Source organism: Ovis canadensis, chromosome 2 (genome assembly GCF_042477335.2).
Source record: "Ovis canadensis isolate MfBH-ARS-UI-01 breed Bighorn chromosome 2, ARS-UI_OviCan_v2, whole genome shotgun sequence".
Taxonomy (NCBI): domain Eukaryota; kingdom Metazoa; phylum Chordata; class Mammalia; order Artiodactyla; family Bovidae; genus Ovis; species Ovis canadensis.
Genome location: NC_091246.1, coordinates 106314426 through 106333634, shown reverse-complemented (window position 1 = coordinate 106333634; position 19209 = coordinate 106314426). Strand labels below are relative to the sequence as shown.

The following is a 19209-nucleotide window of genomic DNA, read 5'->3' as shown; positions in this document are numbered from 1 at the left end:
TTACAACTTGAGAAAACAAAGAAAATGGAGCTTTCAACTGAAAGCCCTATGTATTGATGAAGGAATTTAGAATCAGAAAGTGAAGAATATGAAAAACAAAACTCAAATTATTGCAAGCATAAAGAGTTGAAATATTTTTTTACTTCATTCTTTAGTCTAAAGTATCAGACTATGTCATCCCGATTGGTAATTTCCTCCTTTGACGCATCCCCTCACTAGAACTCTATTTTCCAGCAGTGTTGACAGTTTGTTGTAGGAATAAGGAAAGTAAGCAAAAAGGTTTAATCTAGTTTGAGTTGAGGATTTTAGGTGACAGTGGTTGAAAGTGATGGAGCCTAGAGGTAACCATGAAGATTAAAAGTAAAATGGGAAAAAAAATTGGAGAAAATTAGAAAGATTGAATAGCAAATAAACATATTGAGTAATAGTTACGATTTTTTATATAAGCATCAATACAGTCATGGGTGCTAATAAGATAATGTCAGAGGTGAAAAGGAGTTGCAGTGGTAAAATAACCTGAGTGTTGTATGGGTTGTCTGCATGCTTGCTTAAAAGAAGATATGGCTAAAATTAGACAGTAAAGAATCTGCCTGCAATGCAGGAGACCTGGGTTTGATCCCTGGGTTGGGAAGATCCCCTGGAGGAGGAAATGGCAACCCACTCCAGTATTCTGGCCTAGAGAATCCCCAGGGACAGAGGAACCTGGTGGGCTACAGTCCAGGTGGTTGCAAAGAGTCAGACACGACTGAGTGACTAATAAATCAGTAAATCAGACAGATGTCCAAACTCTGACATTTCCATAGGATTGATTGAGAGTTAGTTGATGTAAGAGTGAAAAAGAAAGATAAATAGCAGTGTAATGAGACAGCTACTGGTTCAGTGGATTGAAAGTGGCTTAGGTAATCCAAGCAAATTGCAACCAGAACACTAGTGCGTGTATCATTCAGGAATTCTAAACACAAAAATTTTCTTTTTTGCTGACTTCACATTGTTGACAGGTTTAACAGAATTGGGTAGGAATAAGTATAGAAGTGTGAGGAGAGAGGAGGTTTCTGTTTCTTTTCATGAAAATAAAATTCCAAGAGGAAAAGAAAACTGATTCTAGAGAAAAGACATCAAATGTAGAACCAAGGTTTTTAAAAAATTGAGCAGAAATGGGCACATGGTCCAGGATATGACAGGTCCGCCTGGAAAATCCCATGCAGGGAGGGGCCTGGTTGCCTGCAGTCCATGGGGTCGCTAGGAGTCGGACACGACTGAGCAACTTCACTTTCACTTTTCACTTTCATGCATTGGAGAAGGAAATGGCAACCCACTCCAGTGTTCTTGCCTGGAGAATCCCAGGGACGATGGAGCCTGGTGGGCTACCGTCTATGGGGTCGCACAGAGTCAGACACGACTGAAGCAACTTATCCACAGCAGCAGCAGCAGAATCAGGCAATTAACATTTCTATAGGACCTACTATCAGAGAAGGCAATGGCACCCCACTCCAGTACTCTTGCCTGGAAAATCCCATGGATGGAGGAGCCTGGTAGGCTGCAGTCCACGCAGTCGCTGAGGGTCGGACACGACTGAGTGACTTGACTTTCACTTTTCACTCTCATGCATCAGAGAAGGAAATGGCAACCCACTCCAGTGTTCTTGCCTGGAGAATCCCAAGGATGGCGGAGCCTGGTGGGCTGCCATCTATGGGGTCGCACAGAGTTGGACACGACTGAAGCGACTTAGCAGCAGCAGCAGCAGCAGCAGCAGGACCTACTATGAAGTCTGTATTTGGTCAGGGTGTTCTACGACCCTCAAAGGTGACTTCATTTTCTTCTGTTTTTCCAGTTTGTCCAGCTGTTCTTGATATCATTACTTCAGGCAGTCTGTGTACTTTAATGATTTGACAAAGACGGTTGGATACTCATTAGATAAATAAAAGTGGACATTTTATGTGAAATGGTGAATGCAATTTTACAAATACCTACTGTGCATCTTTGCCTCAACCCCTCTGTCTAAATTTGTACTCAAGACCATCAAATTATTTAGGCTTAATTAGTTCTCTTATGTCTCCTAAGTGTGTAGAACAATGTCAGCAGATTATGTGCTTTATTAATATTTTATTCAAGGAAGAATGTAACATCAGTGTTGATAAACAGGCATTGTGCTAGTACCAGTTTCCTCATTTTTACAAATGTGTGATATTCCTGTAAAACTTTGTGTATAGGTATTCTTCGTATAGGTACATACTTTTTATAAAATTTGTACATAGGAAGGTTGAACTTGGGAGTTGGTTACCTTGTAATCCCAAAAATGAGGGAACTTAGATGCCTTTGCCCTTGTAGAAAATAATACCTGCCCCAACATTTTCCTCCCTCTTTTAGTGACTGACTGATTTTCCTTGCATTTCTGCATTTATTTGGCCTTCAGTATATGGTTGTCCCTTGGGGAAGTGGTTTGAATACCAAAATCCACAAATGCTCATGACCTTATGTAAAATGTTGCAGTGTTTGCGTATAAGCTACTATGCACATCTTCCCATATACCTCAAATCATCTCCAGGTTACTTAAACTAACTAATACGAATTCAATGTTATGTAGAAAGTTTTAGATAGGATGCAAATGTTACATAAATTTCTGTCAGTGTGCAGCTCAGGTCTTGCTTTTCAGAACTGTCTGGATTTTTTTCCTATATATTTTTGGTTCACAACTGGTTTAATCTGGAGAATTGAACTTTGTAGATAAAGAAAGCCACTGTGCTCCCATCTCTAACTCTTACATTCTGAGCAAGTTGGATTTCCTTCAATTATATATTTCCAGATGATTAGAAAATGTTGTCCTTCTTTAGAGAATAATCAAATACAAACGTATCTGAGACACAAAAGAGCATAGTGAGTTACCCAGGGCCAAGCAAGGAGTAGGTGAGAGTGTTAGGGTCTGAACCAGGCTTATGTGTATCCAATGTCCTTCAACTAGCTAAACCTTAGTAGAGTCAATACAGCACTCCTGGTTGAAGGGGCCATCCTCTAATAAATAAAATCTGTATGCTTGATGAAAATATTTATTTCAGAACTATACGAAAAAATTCCAAAATGGCATAAACTTTGCAGAGATCTTTTGAACATATCCAATAAAACTGCCTTAATTTTTTTTCCTTAAAAAAAAAAATAACTGAACAACACCCATCACAATGCATGGTCCTCCCATCCCAAATATAAAACTGCCTATTATCAAGTGACCCCACTACTCTATGTGTAAGACAATTGATTCTCTGATCCTTAGAGTTGGACAGAATTAAAAGGAAAAGCAGAATATATTAAGAGGTGGCAAGAATACACAGAACTATACAAAAAAGATCTTCATGACCCAGATAATCACGATGATGTGATCACTCACCTAGAGCCAGAAATCCTAGAACGTGAAGTCAACTGGGCCTTAGGAAGCATCACTATGAACAAAGCTGGTGGAGGTGATGGAATTCCACTTGAGCTATTTCAAATCCTAAAAGATGATGCTATGAAAGTGCTACACTCAATATACCAGCAAATTTGGAAAACTTCGCAGTGGTCACAGGACTAGAAAAGGTCAGTTTTCATTCCAATCCCAAAGAAAGGCAACGCCAAAGAATCAAACACTGCACAATTGCACTCATCTCACACGCTAGCGAAGTAATGCTCAAAATTCTCCAAGCCAGGCTTCAACAGTACATGAACCATGAACTTCCAGATGTTCAAGCTGGATTTAGAAAAGGTAGAGGAACCAGAGATCAAATTGCCAACACCCAGTGGATCATCTAAAAAGCAAGAGTTTTAAAAAATATATATACTTCTACTTTATTTATTGAGTATGCCAAAGCCTTTGACTGTGTGGGTCACAACAAACTGGAAAATTCTTCAAAAGATGGGAATACCAGACCACCTGACCTTCCTCCTGAGAAATCTGTATGTAGGTCAAGAAGGAACAGTTAGAACTGGACATGGAATGACAGACGGTTCCAAATCAGGAAAGGAGTAAGTCAAGGCTGTATATTGTCACCCTGCTTATTTAACATATATGCAGAGTACATCATGAGTAATGCTGGGCTGGATGAAGCACAAGCTGGAATCAAGATTGTGGGAGAAATATCAATAACCTCAGATATGCAGCTGACACCACACTTATGGCAGAAAGCAAAGAAAAACTAAAGAGCCCCTTGATGAAAGTGAAAGAGGAGAGTGAAAAAGTTGGCTTAGAACTCAACATTTAGAAAACTAAGATCACGGAATTTGGTCCCATCACATGGCAAATAGATGGGGAAACAGTGGAAGCAGTGACGGACTTTATTTTCTTGGGCTCCAAAATCACTGCAGATAGTAACTGCAGCCATGAAATTAAAAGATGCTTGCTCCTTGGGAGAAAAGTTATGACCAACCTAGACAGCTTATTAAAAAGCAGAGATACTACTTTGCCAACAAAAGTCCATCTAGTCAAAGCTATGGTTTTTCCAGTAGTCATGTATATATGTGAGAGTTGGACTATAAACAAAGCTGAGCACCAAAGAATTGATGCCTTTGAACTGTGGTGTTCGAAAAGACTCTTGAGAGACCCTTGGACAGCAAGGAGGTCCAACCAGTCCATCATAAAGGAAATCAGTCCTGAATATTCACTGAAAGGACTGATGCTGAAGCTGAAACTCCAATACTTCGGCCACCTGATGTGAAGAACTGACTCATTTGAAAAGACCCTGATGCTGGGAAAGATTGAAGGCAGGAGGAGAAGGGGAAGGAGGAGGCAGAAGGAGAAAGATTGAAGGCAGGAGGAGAAGGGGACGACAGAGGCTGGTGGCATCACCAACTCAATGAACATCAATTTGAGTAAACTCTGGGAGTTGGTGATGGACAGGGAGACCTGGTGAGCTGCAGTCCACTGGGTAGCAAAGAGTCGGACATGACTGAGCTACTGAACTGAAGAGAAAAAGGGAAAACAGAAGGTAGGACAGGTAATGATTAGTTACATGAATGAGAGAAAATAATGATATATGTATTTTTTTAATATCTGTCCTAAGTAATGTGACTAATTTACCATTGAAATGGAAAAGAATCACTATAAAGTGGTAATTATACTCAGTCAATATGTATAAATAAAAATTCCCTTTATTTTTTTATAAATGAAAAGAAGATCTATATCCTCCTTCCATTAAGGCCTTTTTGTCTTACTTATTTCTGCAGACATGTCCACACAGTGTCATATATTTAGAGGACAGAACAATGAAGCACTATCTGCCCTTCCTCAAGGTTCAACAAGTGTCACCCTAGGCCAATCACCACTGCTTTGGACACCAACAGCCTCACTCTGCCTCACCTTACTTGACGGCAATGCAATGCAGTATCATGAGCCATGCCTTTAGCCAAACTTGTAGTTATTTTAACCCGTGCCCTTCTCATCACCCTCTGCCTTAATTTGCTCCTAACTCCCAGATCTGTCTCTGCTCTTGTCTTTTTTTTTTCCTTAGTGTTATGGCTCTGGCATGGTGACTCTGACAGAAAACAGATCAAAGGCTTGTGCTGTACACCACCAGCTCACAGTGATGTGGCCTGCTCTGTTCTTAGGTTCTCACCACTGGCTCCACATGATGTCATAAATGGCTGGGGGTAAGACCCTGGTGTATGTGAGGATCAGTCTCCTGCTGCTCTGGTTAGAGGTGTTTCTATTCCTTTCCGGATCATCCTACATTGAGCACTCCCAACGCCATGGTCTTCCAGAGGTGGTGGTACCCTTGAAGATAACATACAATGGCAGCGGCGTGAAGCCTCCTGGATGGCTCTCTTACAGCCTGCGTTTTGGAGGCCAGAGACACATTCTTCACGTGAAAGTCAACAAGCTTTTGTTCTCTAAACACCTACCAGTGTTCACCTACACAGACCAGCACGGGCTAACAGAGGACCAGCCTTTTGTCCAGAATGACTGCTACTATCAGGGTTACATGGAAGGGGATCCAGAATCCCTGGTTGCCCTCAGCACATGTTTGGGGGGCTTTCAAGGAACATTACAGATACATAATGTTGTTTATGAAATCAAGCCCAAAAGTCTTTCTACCTCATTTGAACATCTGCTATACAAGATGGTAGATGATACAGAACTTCCACCCAAGAGATGTGGATTAACAGATGAAGACATAGCACGACAACTGAAATTTCTTCAAGAGAGTGTTAATTATACTTTGAAGCAAAGTGGGTATATTGGCTGGTGGACTCACAGGCGTTTTCTTGAACTGGCAGTGCTGGTAGACCATGGTCGGTATCTTTATCACCAAAGTAATACCTCAAGTGTACAGTCTGAAGTATGCATGGTTGTCAATGGAATAGATAACTTTTTACAATCACTGGATGTTAATGTGGTTTTGGTTGGAATCGAGATCTGGTCTAAAGACAACCTCCTTCCAACAACAAACATAAGTATTCTCTTGGAAGAATTTTGCAAATGGAAGAAAAATAGTTTTAATACCCGCTTACCACATGATATTGCACATATTTTCATAAAGGAAAATTATGGTCGCCTTCTTGGCTTAGCCTATGTTGGAACTGTATGTAATCAACTTTATAACTGTGGGGTTGACAGCTTTCTGAATGACAAAGTGCAAGAGTTTGCATATATTGTATCACATGAGATTGGTCACAATCTGGGTATGCGACATGATGATAATATATGTAAATGTGGAAGTAAAAAATGCATAATGTTTCCAAGTAAAACTGTGACAACTCGATTCAGCAACTGCAGTTATGCTTCATACTGGAACGTTGTTGGAAAAGTGAGCTGCATGCGCATTTCACCAAATCCAGAGAATATCTTCAGGCAGACACGCTGCGGGAACAGTGTGGTTGAAGAAGGAGAAGAGTGTGACTGTGGTTCCACATACACATGTGCAAAAGACCCCTGCTGTCAGTCAGACTGCACTCTGAGAGTTGGGGCTACTTGTGCTTTTGGCCTTTGCTGTGAGAACTGCACATTGATGCCATCAGGCACCGTGTGTAGGAAAGTAGAAAATGAATGTGATCTTCCAGAGTGGTGCAATGGGACATCCTATCAGTGTCCAGAAGATGTGTACATGCAGGATGGGACCTCCTGCACAGGCGGTGGTTACTGCTATGAAAAGAGATGCAATGAGCGCAATGAACAGTGTAGGAAAATCTTTGGCAAAGAGGCCAGGAATGCAAATGAGAATTGCTACAGGGAAGTAAATAGCCGAGGTGACCGTTTTGGTAACTGTGGTCTCACAGCCAGGTCGTATATACCATGTGGAATCCCAGATATTCTGTGTGGGAGGGTTCAGTGTGAGAATGTGACAGAAATCCCCTTCCTGAGAGATCATTCTACTGTGCATTGGACTCGAATAAACGGAGTCAACTGCTGGGGTACAGACTACCATCTCGGGATGACCATACCTGATGTTGGTGAAGTGAAAGACGGTACAGAGTGCGGTGCAAATCATATCTGCATCGAAAGGAAGTGTACTTTTATGCCCAGTTTCCAAAATGATTGCTCACCTGAGACCTGCAATATGAACGGAGTCTGCAACAACAGACAGCACTGCCACTGCAGCTCCGAGTGGGACCCTCCCCACTGCCAGGAAAAAGGTATTGGAGGTAGTGTGGACAGTGGCCCACCGCCAGGCAGAGAAGCACAAGACCACCATTACCTGCTGCTATTTCGCTTGACTCCTTTCTTTTTTATGTTATTTTGTTTGTTAATTTGGCTGTTGAAGAAACTAAAAGAATTAATTGGGCAAGAAGAGAAAAGTGCTCCAGCTGAACCTCAGTGAGAAGGACAATATGTTGAGACAATACTTCAGGAAAAAGTACCAAATGCTCTGATTTCACCTAAGGAAAAAGGGAAAAAGTTCCAACTTCATCTTAGAAATAAAAGCCTAGATTTGTGATTTAAAAAAAAAATTCAAAATCTTTGAAATTTCTCACTTTTTTGTTTTTAGGTTAGTAGACATGTTACAGAATGTGTCAGAGATCATAGAAAACCCGAGATATTTCAGTATTCTGGATCATAAATATTACCAATTAAACAATGAGTAAAAATATGCTAATTCCAGAACATTTTGTTATTTTAAGCAATTTAATGGTTAATTTTTCATAAAATTACCTGTGTGTTTCCTGAGCAAAAGCACAGCTCACACAGTGTGTATGTGTGTGTACTTTTAATTTGCTGTCTCTGAATTCTAAACATCCTTCTCCTTTGTACTCTGCTTTGTCACACAGTGAATGGAAACCTACGAATCTCATTTCTTTTTGCCAGTCCTCTTATCATTCATTTCTGCTAACAGAGCTAGAGGGAGCCTGGGCAGACTGGACACCTGGGAAAATTTTCAGCACTGTTCATGTCAGTGTTGTATCATTAATAGCTCTCTCTTTACAAGAAGATAAATTTCAGTCTGTGTTTTATTACTATATACTCAAATAAACATATACTGAGTTTTCATATCTATATATAATAGTACATTACATTATATTTATATATTAGTGATTCCTTAACAGACATTACTTTTCAGCTTCAGAGATACTGGCATGGCCACCAGGCATCTTACCTTTCTTTGTTTTCAGTCCCAGGTCCTTGAGTTATCAAATACCTGAGTCCTAGAGGGAGGCCTAGATTCATGGGTCCTATTCAAAACATGTAGGTTTATTAATACTACCTCTTCCCTTCAAGCCCCAGCCCAAGCAGTAACAGCTACATCTTCTTCATAACTCATTGCTATCCCCATGGTGTGCATTCCTCTCTGAACTCTGAGTGATACAGTATGTGGCATAATGGAGAACACAGAAAGGAGTCTGACATCAGAAGATTCAAAATATTCACACTACGGCGCTTACCATCTTGGGGACATAATTTAAACTTAGAATAACTTTAAAATCAGAAAAAAAGAGGAAAATCATATGTGCCACTCAAACTTCATAACTTTTATTTCTAAAATGGATGAAGAACATGCTTGTAATTCTCTTTAGGATATGTAAGTCATAGCAACCATCTTTCCTCTAGAACAACCCTAGATAATACCAACTGTATTTTAAGAACCAAATTTAAGGACATCGGAGAGCTGAAGCAACAACATAGAGTAAAAAAAAACTAAAACTTCAGGCATCAAAAAGAATTTCTGAAAATTTGGACACTTGCTAGCTATGTTTTCCCCTGAGCCCTTGCTGATACTGTATGTGATTTAAGCATTCGGTCTGGCCCAGTGAAAGGACATCGGCTGAAGGAAGAAGCACCCAGTGCTCTTAGTTACTAGCCAGGGCTAGATTCACAAGTTAGACATTGAGGGGCCGCTAAATCATAATCATTTTTTCCCATGTCTCCACCACAGCTGACCTCCCTACTCATGCTGAGAGTCCATACAGACACCTGCCAAGCCCATGGAGCAGTTCCACAACAGTTCTGGAGCAAGGGGCAGAGCTAGAGACAGGGGTGCAGTTCTTGGCTATGAGAGACAAAAGGGGCTTGTGATCATGGCTGCATCTGAACAGAGACATAGATGCTTATACAATCAATACACTGGGCCTCCATCTGTTCATGGGTCCTACTTGCTTCACATCCTCTTCCTTGTAGGCAAAGGTCCTGGGGTGATGCAGAGGGAGAGAAAAACACACACTTGATGGGAACAGAGCCAGATCAATTCTGGCTCTCAGGGCTTCTGCTCCTGAAACTTGCTATCAGACCCCCACCTCTGACAGGGTGTTGATGGCTGCTAGGCAGAGATGAAGTCTTACCTCACACAAGGCACTGGCTCTAGCCCCTTCATATGCAGCCCCATCACCTGCCAAGGCTGTAGTAAGCAGCAAAGACCTGTATCTACATCAAGTCTGTGCTATCATCAAAGCTGCTGGACACACACAGCCCATATAAGGAAGCTCACGTGTAAGAACCTCAAAAGGTAACTGTTTTACCCAAATTATTAGAGGCAGAGAAAGTTAAGCAAAGTGAAAAGGCAGAGAAACTACTCTCAACTGGAAAAAAAAAAAGGAACCACTGAAAATAATGAAACAGAAATCAGCAATTTATCAGATAAAGAATTCAAAATATTGGTGGTAAAAATGTTAACTGAATTAAGAAAAATGATTTAAGCAGTGCCTGTTTTAACAATGAACAAGAAGATATAAAAACTATGCAATCAGACATGGATAATTCAATTATTGAATTTTTTTAAAAATTATATAAAGAATGAATAGCAGAATGAGTGGTGTTGTTATTCAACTAAGTTATGGCCAACTCTATGACACCATGAACTGCACCAACCAGGCTCTTCCATCCTCCGTGATCTCCTGAAGTTTACTCAAATTCAGATCCATTGAATCAGTGATGCTATCTAACCGTCTCATCCTCTGCCACCCATTTCTCCTCCTGCTCTCAATCTTTCCCAGCATGAGGGTCTTTTCCAATGAGTTGACTCTTCGCATCAGGTGGCCAAAGTACTGGAGTTTCAGCTTCAGCATCTATTCTTCCCATGAATATTTTAAAGGTGCCTTTTATTCTCTTATGTCATGTAAGATCTCAAATAAAAATCTTTGCTCAGCGATCAAGTTACTTCCTATGGCTACTCCCTATGATAGGGCTGCTGCTACTAAGTCGCTTCGGTCCTGTCTGACTCTGTGCGACCCCATAGATGGCAGCCCACCAGGCTCCTCCGTCCCTGGGATTCTCCAGGCAAGCACACTGGAGTGGGTTGCCATTTCCTTCTCCAATGCATGAAAGTGAAAAGTGAAAGTCAAGTCACTCAGTTGTGTCCAACTCTTAGTGACCCCATGGACTGCAGCCCACCAGGCTGCTCCATCCATGGGATTGTCCAGGCAAGAGTGCTGGAGTGGGTCACCAGTGCCTTCTCCTATGATAGGGCTAAAGCTAGAAAAGACCATGTGTGTGTGCTCAGTTGTTTAGTCATGTCTGACTCTTTGTGAACCCATGTACAGTAGCCCCCCACTCTCCTCTGTCCACAGGATTTTCCATCAGGAATACTGGCATGGGTTGCCATTTTCCCCTCCAGTGTATCTTCTGACCCTGGGATCAAACCCAAATCTCCTGCATTGGCAGGCGGGTTCTTTACCACTGAGCTTCCTGGGAAGCCCCGTGGGTACTATTAATCCAATTCCAAGGAATTCAAGGCCTTAACAAGTTCTTGTTTATTTTCTGATGCACAAATGATGACTGTTTCCCCAAATCCCTCCTGGAATCAAGCAGTCTTATTAATACAAGAGTGTCAAATTAACTGTAAAATGAAGACAGAGAAAATGGGAGCAACCTATGCCACTATGATGCTAGCATCACCACCCACACTCTACTTTCTTCATCTCTCTCTTCTTTGTAATCTCTTTGTGCCACTTCTTTACTGACAACAGTTCTTGCTAATGGATGAGGCACACTTATTTACACATGTGAAATGTCTCTAAGTTATCCTTAACCTTAGAGTGAAAGTCATAGATGGTTACTGATGCCTCAATCCTTGAGCAATGGTTTAAACCAGATCAAACGTATTTCTGGAACTTGATGCAATTCAACTGTTTCATTATGAGGTTCTGTGCTGATGAAATAATCTGAGATGAGGGAAACAGCATGAACAAAAGCACTGAAGTATGAATAAAAAACACGAAACACGTATACCATGAGCAGGGAATACATGGGATGGGAATAAGGTCTATAGTCAGGTTTAGTCACACTGAGGAGTCATTAGAGTATGATGGAGAAGGCAAAGCCGGAATGTGGAAGACCTTTATCCAGTTGCCACGGTTTTTAGAACTGGAGGAGCCTTGTTGCTAAGCACTTCAATCTGGAACATAAAGAATGAAGAGATGAAAGGGGAGAGATTTTTACTGTTCTTTGCCATGTGATGTTTCAATTTAAATCTTTGTTCACAGACCTTGGCGGCACAAACTATCACAAAGTTATAACTAGAAAATACCGTGGTAACCGTTAATTTTACCTGTGGTAAGTCTTTCAAGAATTTAACTGTGAAGGGAAAAGTGCTAGAATTTGTGCATACATGAATTCACAAACACAACATGATTCTTTGTGAATTTTTCGAAACTAGAGGGGTATCTATGACCTATATTATGTCCTATTCTGCTCTATTCTACTTGATTGAGAGTTGAAAAATAGTGTAAAAATGCATTTTTGCAATTTGGGAAATACTGAATTGGGCTGTAAATGAAAGGGAGGAAGCAGGTGATAATTATGATACCAAGATGACTGAATTTGATGAAGCTATGGAAAAGATGAAAAAAGGAATCTATGAGATAACGTGGCAGTCTAGGCTGGAGTGTGAGTGCTAGTATACGGCACTGTACCGCATTACTAGTGAGAGTGTTATATTCCCTCATGAGCAGAGCCCCCAGAGTCCCTGACTAGGACTATATAATGACTATCATCCTTATTCTCATCCCATGTATTCCCATACGTAGACTGTAGAGGTGAAAATTGCAAGGATTCTACTTTAGAGGTTGCTGTCCTAAAAAAGATCCCATTTAAGGAGTCCATTTAAGGATCTTCCTTCATTATGGAGCCTTGATATTTTGTGAAATATGCTCCTCTTTAGCACAAGAAAAGTACCGTAATACCCCAGGATCTCAGGTTACTTAAATGGTGAAAAAAAAAATAATAATCTAAAAAGTTAAGTCCTCCACCAACTAGCTGCAACAATAAAGGACAGAAGTATCAAATTCTGCATTAAACACACACAAAATAAAAATTTTGTGGCTTTATGGTTTAAAGTACCATTCTTTAAATTCAATAATAACTACTCATGGAAATAAAGACAGTAGATTGCTAAGCTGAGGGTCGTAGGTACTGAAGAGAAAATTTAGAAAGCTAGCGTGTTAAGAAACAACATTATTATATCCAGGCAGAAAAGAAAATTTAGAAAACTAGCAAGTTCAACAATATTATATATGCAGGCAAAAAAGCTCAATGTATTAAAAACAAAGTGTTGAAGAAAGTATCAGTTCATTATATCATCATTTTGATTGAAATATCAGGGATCTCAGGCCCAGGTGGCTCAGTGGTAAAGAATCCACCTACTAATGCAGGAGATGAAAGAGAATACAGGTTCAATCCCTGTTCAGGAAGATCCCCTGGAGTAGAAAATGGCAAGCCATTCCAATATTCTTGCCTGGGAAATCCCATGAACAGAGAAGCCTGGTGGGCTACAGTCCACAGATGGCAAAGAGCTGGACATGACTCAGCACACAGCACACACACCAGGTTCCTCATGCCAGTTTTAGCCTGCCTTTTACTCATTAATTACCACAAACATACTCTGTGATTTACTTCCTGATGAGTTCTGCCATTTTTGTTAAGAGTGTGAAAGCAAGTGAAAAAATCTGCACTAGTTTGGGTCGAGGATTTTACTCAACAGTGGTTGAATTGATGGGATCTAAAACAAGACTACAGTAGTAAAATGTCAAATAAAGGGCCCTGAAAAGGGGAGAAATGATGAAAAGTTATCTTCATCCTTTATAAATCTGAGGATTGAATTTTTATTAGGAGTAAGGTTGTGGTTGCTGCTGCTGCTGCTGCCAAGTCACCTCAGTCGTGTCCAACTCTGTGTGACCCCATAGACGGCAGCCCATTAGGCTCCCCCATCCCTGGGATTCTCTAGGCAAGAACACTGGAGTGGGTTGCCATTTCTTTCTCCATGCATGAAAGTGAAAAGTGAAAGTGAAGTTGCTCAGTCGTGTTCGACTCAGTTTCATAATATGTAGGAGTTAGGGCAGTTAAGGTGACATTAAGATACAGGCCATGTCCTTAAGTCAATGTCTAAGCATTGTTGAAAATGAGCTATGAAATTAACCTAAACGTTCACCCAGAAGATAAGTGAAATTATTGGTGGATAATACCTTAGTAAATCAGATGCCCAGTTCTTAGAGGTTTGTGTAGGACTGATTTGAGAATTGGTCTAAGAGTAAGAATGTATTGTAAATGGTAGCTTAGTGAGGGGCTTCCCTGGTGGTTCAGACAGTAAAGAATTTGCCTGCAATGCAGGAGACCTGGGTTCAATCCCTGGGTTTGAAAGATCCCCTGAAGGGAGAGCCTGGCAACCCACTCCAGTATTCTTGTCTGGAGAATTCCATGGACAAGTGCCAGGTGGGCTACAGTCCATGGGGTCACAAAGAGTCAGACATAACTAGATGATCAAGCACAGCACAGCTTAATGAGATGGCTAGCTGTTTAGAGGTCTGGAAGTATGTTTGATCATCAAAGCAAATTACTAACAAATGTCTAGTCTGTATGGCACATGGTGATTCTGAGACTGGAAATCTTCTCTGCTGGGCTACACATTGTCCCCTTATCCTTTTGATTTAAAGGTTTAGCAGAGTTAACTAGGAATAAGAGGCTTTCTGTGAAGAAGTGTGAGCACACAGGACATTGTTTCTTCCTTTTATGAAATGAAAATTCTATAAATGACAGGAAAACAATTCCAGAGAAAGGAAGTCAAGGAACATAGAAATGAAATATTTTCTAATTAAGCAGAAATTACTACAGGATCTAGTAGATGGTAGGTCCTTCCTTAATCACGCATCTTTCATTTTTATACCTAGTGTGGGAAGTAGACTAGATCAACCTGAATTAGAATCCTCAGAGCTAGCTTTTCTGTGTTTTTTTCAACTAGGCCAAGGGTTCTGACTGTAAGCAACAGAATTATTTTCATGATCTGATAAAGACAGTGGATACTTCACTAGGTAAGTTAAAGCAAGCATTTTAAATATAAAGTATTGAAAGCACTTTTAAAAATTCCAAACGTGCTGTTTCCCCTAAAACCTCTGTTCAAATTAGAGCTCTAGACCAGTTAATAATCTTGATCTGTGTGTTCATGTATGTTTTCTAAGTGTATACCATCATGTATGAACATTACATGTCTTTGAAATGCTTTATTCAAAGAAGAAAGCAGAACATCAGTATTGCCAGCCAGGCATGTTATCAGATTTCATGCTAACAAATATATGACAACACATTTGTATTATGGAGATCATCATAGATGGTATTTTCATATGGTATATGTATTATCTGTTTTTATTATGAAATAATACATTGTGAGGTTGCACTCAGGAATTGATGACCTTAAAATCCTATAATGTGGAGACTTTGATGTCTTTGCCACTCTAAGACAATATTTCTTTACTCCAAGCTTTCTTCCTTCAAGGAGCCACTGATTTCCCTTTTACTTCTGAAGGTTATTTTGCATTCAGTACATTCCAATTTTCAGTTGCTACCCTCCCAGCTGCACTGATTCCCTTCCATAAGGGTACAGGTTTTTAAATGCTGTTCTTCTTAACAGTATAATAGAATATAAATACATTTGAGTTTCATCCATCAACAGCCCAACATATTCCCCCTCCCAAGGCCACCTTGGTCTACTGATCATTGAATTAGGTAGCATTACAGTAGATCCTCAAAGCTGTGAAAGTTAGCAATGTTGGACTCCTGCAATTTCGTAGATTTAGATGAAGAGAAATGCAGAGGACTTAGGACAAATACTAACTTGTTACATGGAAATGCATTATATGGACAATGAGAAAAAATAATATCTGTGAATAAAATTTATATGTCTCCTGAGTATTATGATTAAATAATTCTCACTTGTAAGTAAAAGGAAGACCTATAGTTTATTATCATAACATCCAAATGTGTAACACAAGACTCCTTTATCAGTATATGATATTCATTCATCTTTCCAGTAAGACTCTCTTGTGTTATATATTGTGGAAATTTTGCACATATTAATAGATATAAAGAGCTGTATCACGAATCACTATGTGCCCTTCCTCTAGATTCAACAAATGCCATCGTAGGCCAGTCACCATTCCTGTGTACTCACAGTCTCACTCTGCCTCACCATAACTTAAGAGCATGTCAGGCATGCCTTAAGCCAGACTCTCATTTGGAATTTCTTGGCAAAGAGGCCAAGAGTGCAAACGTGAGTTGCTACAGGGCAGTGAATACCCGAGGTGACCGTTTCGGTAACTGTGGTATCACAGCCACCTCATACGTAAAATGCAACATGTCAGACAGCCTGTGTGGGAGGATTCAGTGTGAGAACGTGAAAGAACTTCCTCTAATGAGCAATCATACTACTCTGCATTGGACTAAATTCATCCCAAACTCTCAAACCTGTACCCTTCCTTTTTCCTCTATCTTGGTTTGCTCATAACTCCCACCCAGTCCCTGTTCTACTTATTTATTTTTCTTTTAGTGCTGCTGCTTTGACTGCATGACTTTGCCAGAGAACAAACTAAAGGTTAACATTGAATACATCAGCTCAGATGGAGGAGACCGAACCTTGATGTATCCTGTCCTGCCCTCTTTTTCTACCAATGGCTAAATATGATGGCTCCGCAATAGGTGTTGGTGAGTTCCTGGTGTATATGAAGGTTACTCTCATGCTTCTCTGGCTGAAAGTATTCCTCTTCCTTCCTGAATGGCCCCAGGTTGGGCACTCCCAAAGACTTGGCCCCCCAGAAGTGGTGATTCCCCTGAGGGTTACACCCACTGGCAGAGGCATGAAGCTTCAAGGCTGGTTCTGTTACAAACTGCATTTTGGGGGCCAGAGACATGTTGTTCATATAAAGGTCAAGAAGAATTTTTTGTCCAAAAACTTCCCAGTGTTCACCTATGCAGACACGGGTGTTCTCCTGGAAGACCAACCTTTTGTCCAGGATGACTGTTATTACCGTGGTTATGTGGAAGGGGACCCAGAGTCTCTGGTTTCCCTCAATAACTGCTTCGGGGGCTTTCAGGGAATGTTACAGACAAATGACATTGTTTATGAAATTGAACCCAAAAGGTTTTCTACTGCATTTGAGCATCTAATATATAAGCTAGACAATGAGGAGACAAATTTTTCATATTTTAGATGTGGGTTAACAGATGAAGAAATAGCAGGCCAATTGAAGTTTCAAGAAAGCATTAACTCCACTTTGAAGCAAAGTAGCTATGCAGGCTGGTGGACCCACAGCTATTTTCTTGAAGTTGCAGTGGTCGTAGATCACAGTCGATATCTTCATCATGAAAGTAATACTTCGCTTGTGCAGAAAGAAGTGTTCCTTGTTTTAAATGTAGTAAGTGACGTTTTGAAAACACTGGATCTGGAGTTACTTTTAATGGGAATAGAGATATGGACTGAAAAAAGCCTTATTGCCTTAGAAGGTATTAGGAAGGCCTTGGACGAGTTTTGCAAATGGAAGGAAAAGGGCCTCCAAAACCGTGTGCCCCATGATCTGGCGCATATTTTTGTAAAAAAGCATTATGGTAACACTATTGGCTGGAGCTTTATTGGAACAGTGTGTTCAGATCGTTATGGCTGCGGAATTGAGTCTTTCCACGATGAAAAAGTTTCTACTTTATCTCATGTTGTGATTCATGAGACGAGTCATGTTTTGGGTATGAATCATGATAATGTCAATCTATGTAAATGTGCCGCATCAAGGTGCATAATGTTTCCATATGTAGGAGTAACAACTAAATACACCAACTGCAGCTATGCTGATTATTGGAACCTCGTTCATAGAAGACATTGTTTGTACACAGCACCAGATCCACTTACAGTCCTCAGGGAGACACGCTGCGGAAACAGTGTGGTTGAAGAAGGAGAAGAGTGTGACTGTGGACCCGTAAAGAAGTGTACCGCTGATCCCTGTTGTCAGTTAAACTGCACTATGACAGCTGGTGTAAACTGTAGTTTGGGGCTTTGTTGCCATAACTGCAGATTCATGCCATCAGGCACCGTGTGTAGGAAAGTAGAAAATGAATGTGATCTTCCAGAGTGGTGCAATGGGACATCCTATCAGTGTCCAGAAGATGTGTACATGCAGGATGGGACCTCCTGCACAGGCGGTGGTTACTGCTATGAAAAGAGATGCAATGAGCGCAATGAACAGTGTAGGAAAATCTTTGGCCAAGAGGCCAGGAGTGCAAACGTGAGTTGCTACAGGGCAGTGAATACCCGAGGTGACCGTTTCGGTAACTGCGGTATCACAGCCACCTCATACGAAAAATGCAACATGTCAGACAGCCTGTGTGGGAGGATTCAGTGTGAGAACGTGAAAGGACTTCCTCTAATGCGCGGTCATACTACTCTGCATTGGACTAAAATCAATAATAACACTTGCTGGGGTGTAGACTACCACCATGGGATAAGAACAGCTGATATTGGTGACGTGAAAGATGGTACAATGTGTGGTCCCCAAAACATCTGCATCAGCAGGAAGTGTGTCTCTTCTTCCACCCTTCCACGTTTTTGCTCACCTCAGTTCTGCTCTTTGAGGGGAATCTGCAACAACAGACATCACTGCCACTGCGACCCCAAGTGGGACCCTCCCAACTGCCAGCAAAAAGGCAGAGGGGGCAGTGTGGACAGTGGCCCACCCCCTGCCTCCCAGACAGAAGAAAGGGTAGAAAAGAGTAACCCGCTGCCATATTTACTGATTCCTTGTTTGCTTCTACTACTATGTCTGTTGCTTTTGCTTTTGCTTTTCATGAGACGAAAAAAAACAGATGATAAAGCAGAGAAGCCTGTTCCAACAGATGATAAAGCAGAGAAGCCTGTTCCAACAGATGCTAAAGCAGAGAAGCCTGTTCCAACAGATGCTAAAGCAGAGACGCCTGTTCCAACAGATGCTAAAGCAGAGACGCCTGTTCCACCTAAAACTGAGTAAAGAATAGACATGTGTTACGGTTTCACTTAGGATGTAAGCACAGAATATTCTAACTTTACCTAAGGAAGAAACACAGAGTGTGCCCCACTGAAAAAACAACAAAGAAGGAAAAACCAATAGCTCCTATTTCAAGAGACTACCAAAGCCTAATGATCTTTCCCAAGTATTAAACTGTAATCTCCTGGAAGTAACAATGATATAACATTTGTCCTAGATCATTGGTGGAAAATTCCAACTTTTTCTAATCATTTGGGACCATAAACAACCAGTAAACAAAATTTGCTAATCCCTAGCCTATTTCTACTTTCCATTATTTTAAGCGATTTTATGTGGTCAATTTTTATGGAATTATTCTCCGTGTGTGTCTTAAGCAGAGACAGTCAGTGGATGGTGTTCGTGTGTGTGACTGATTTACTGTTCCTCTATCCCACATGCCCTTCCTCTTTGTACTCTGGCCTTGTCGCACAAGGACTGGTAACCTACAAATTATATGTCTTATATGACAATCCTCTCCTGTTCCTTTCTGCCAATGGCAGGAACTAG

At 40.8% G+C, this 19209-nt stretch overlaps 2 protein-coding genes across 2 annotated transcripts; both read left to right on the top strand.

Annotated features, from left to right (window-relative positions):
- The first annotated feature begins 5603 nt into the window (after positions 1-5603).
- LOC138432405 (disintegrin and metalloproteinase domain-containing protein 20-like) lies at positions 5604-7781 on the top strand. Its single transcript, XM_069573747.1, has one exon. It carries the CDS (start codon positions 5604-5606, stop codon positions 7779-7781), a length of 2178 nt encoding a protein of 725 aa, XP_069429848.1.
- Positions 7782-16326: 8545 nt separating this feature from the next.
- LOC138432404 (disintegrin and metalloproteinase domain-containing protein 20-like) lies at positions 16327-18666 on the top strand. Its single transcript, XM_069573746.1, has one exon. The coding sequence runs from the start codon at positions 16327-16329 to the stop codon at positions 18664-18666; it is 2340 nt and encodes a 779-aa protein (XP_069429847.1).
- The last annotated feature ends 543 nt before the right edge of the window (positions 18667-19209 follow it).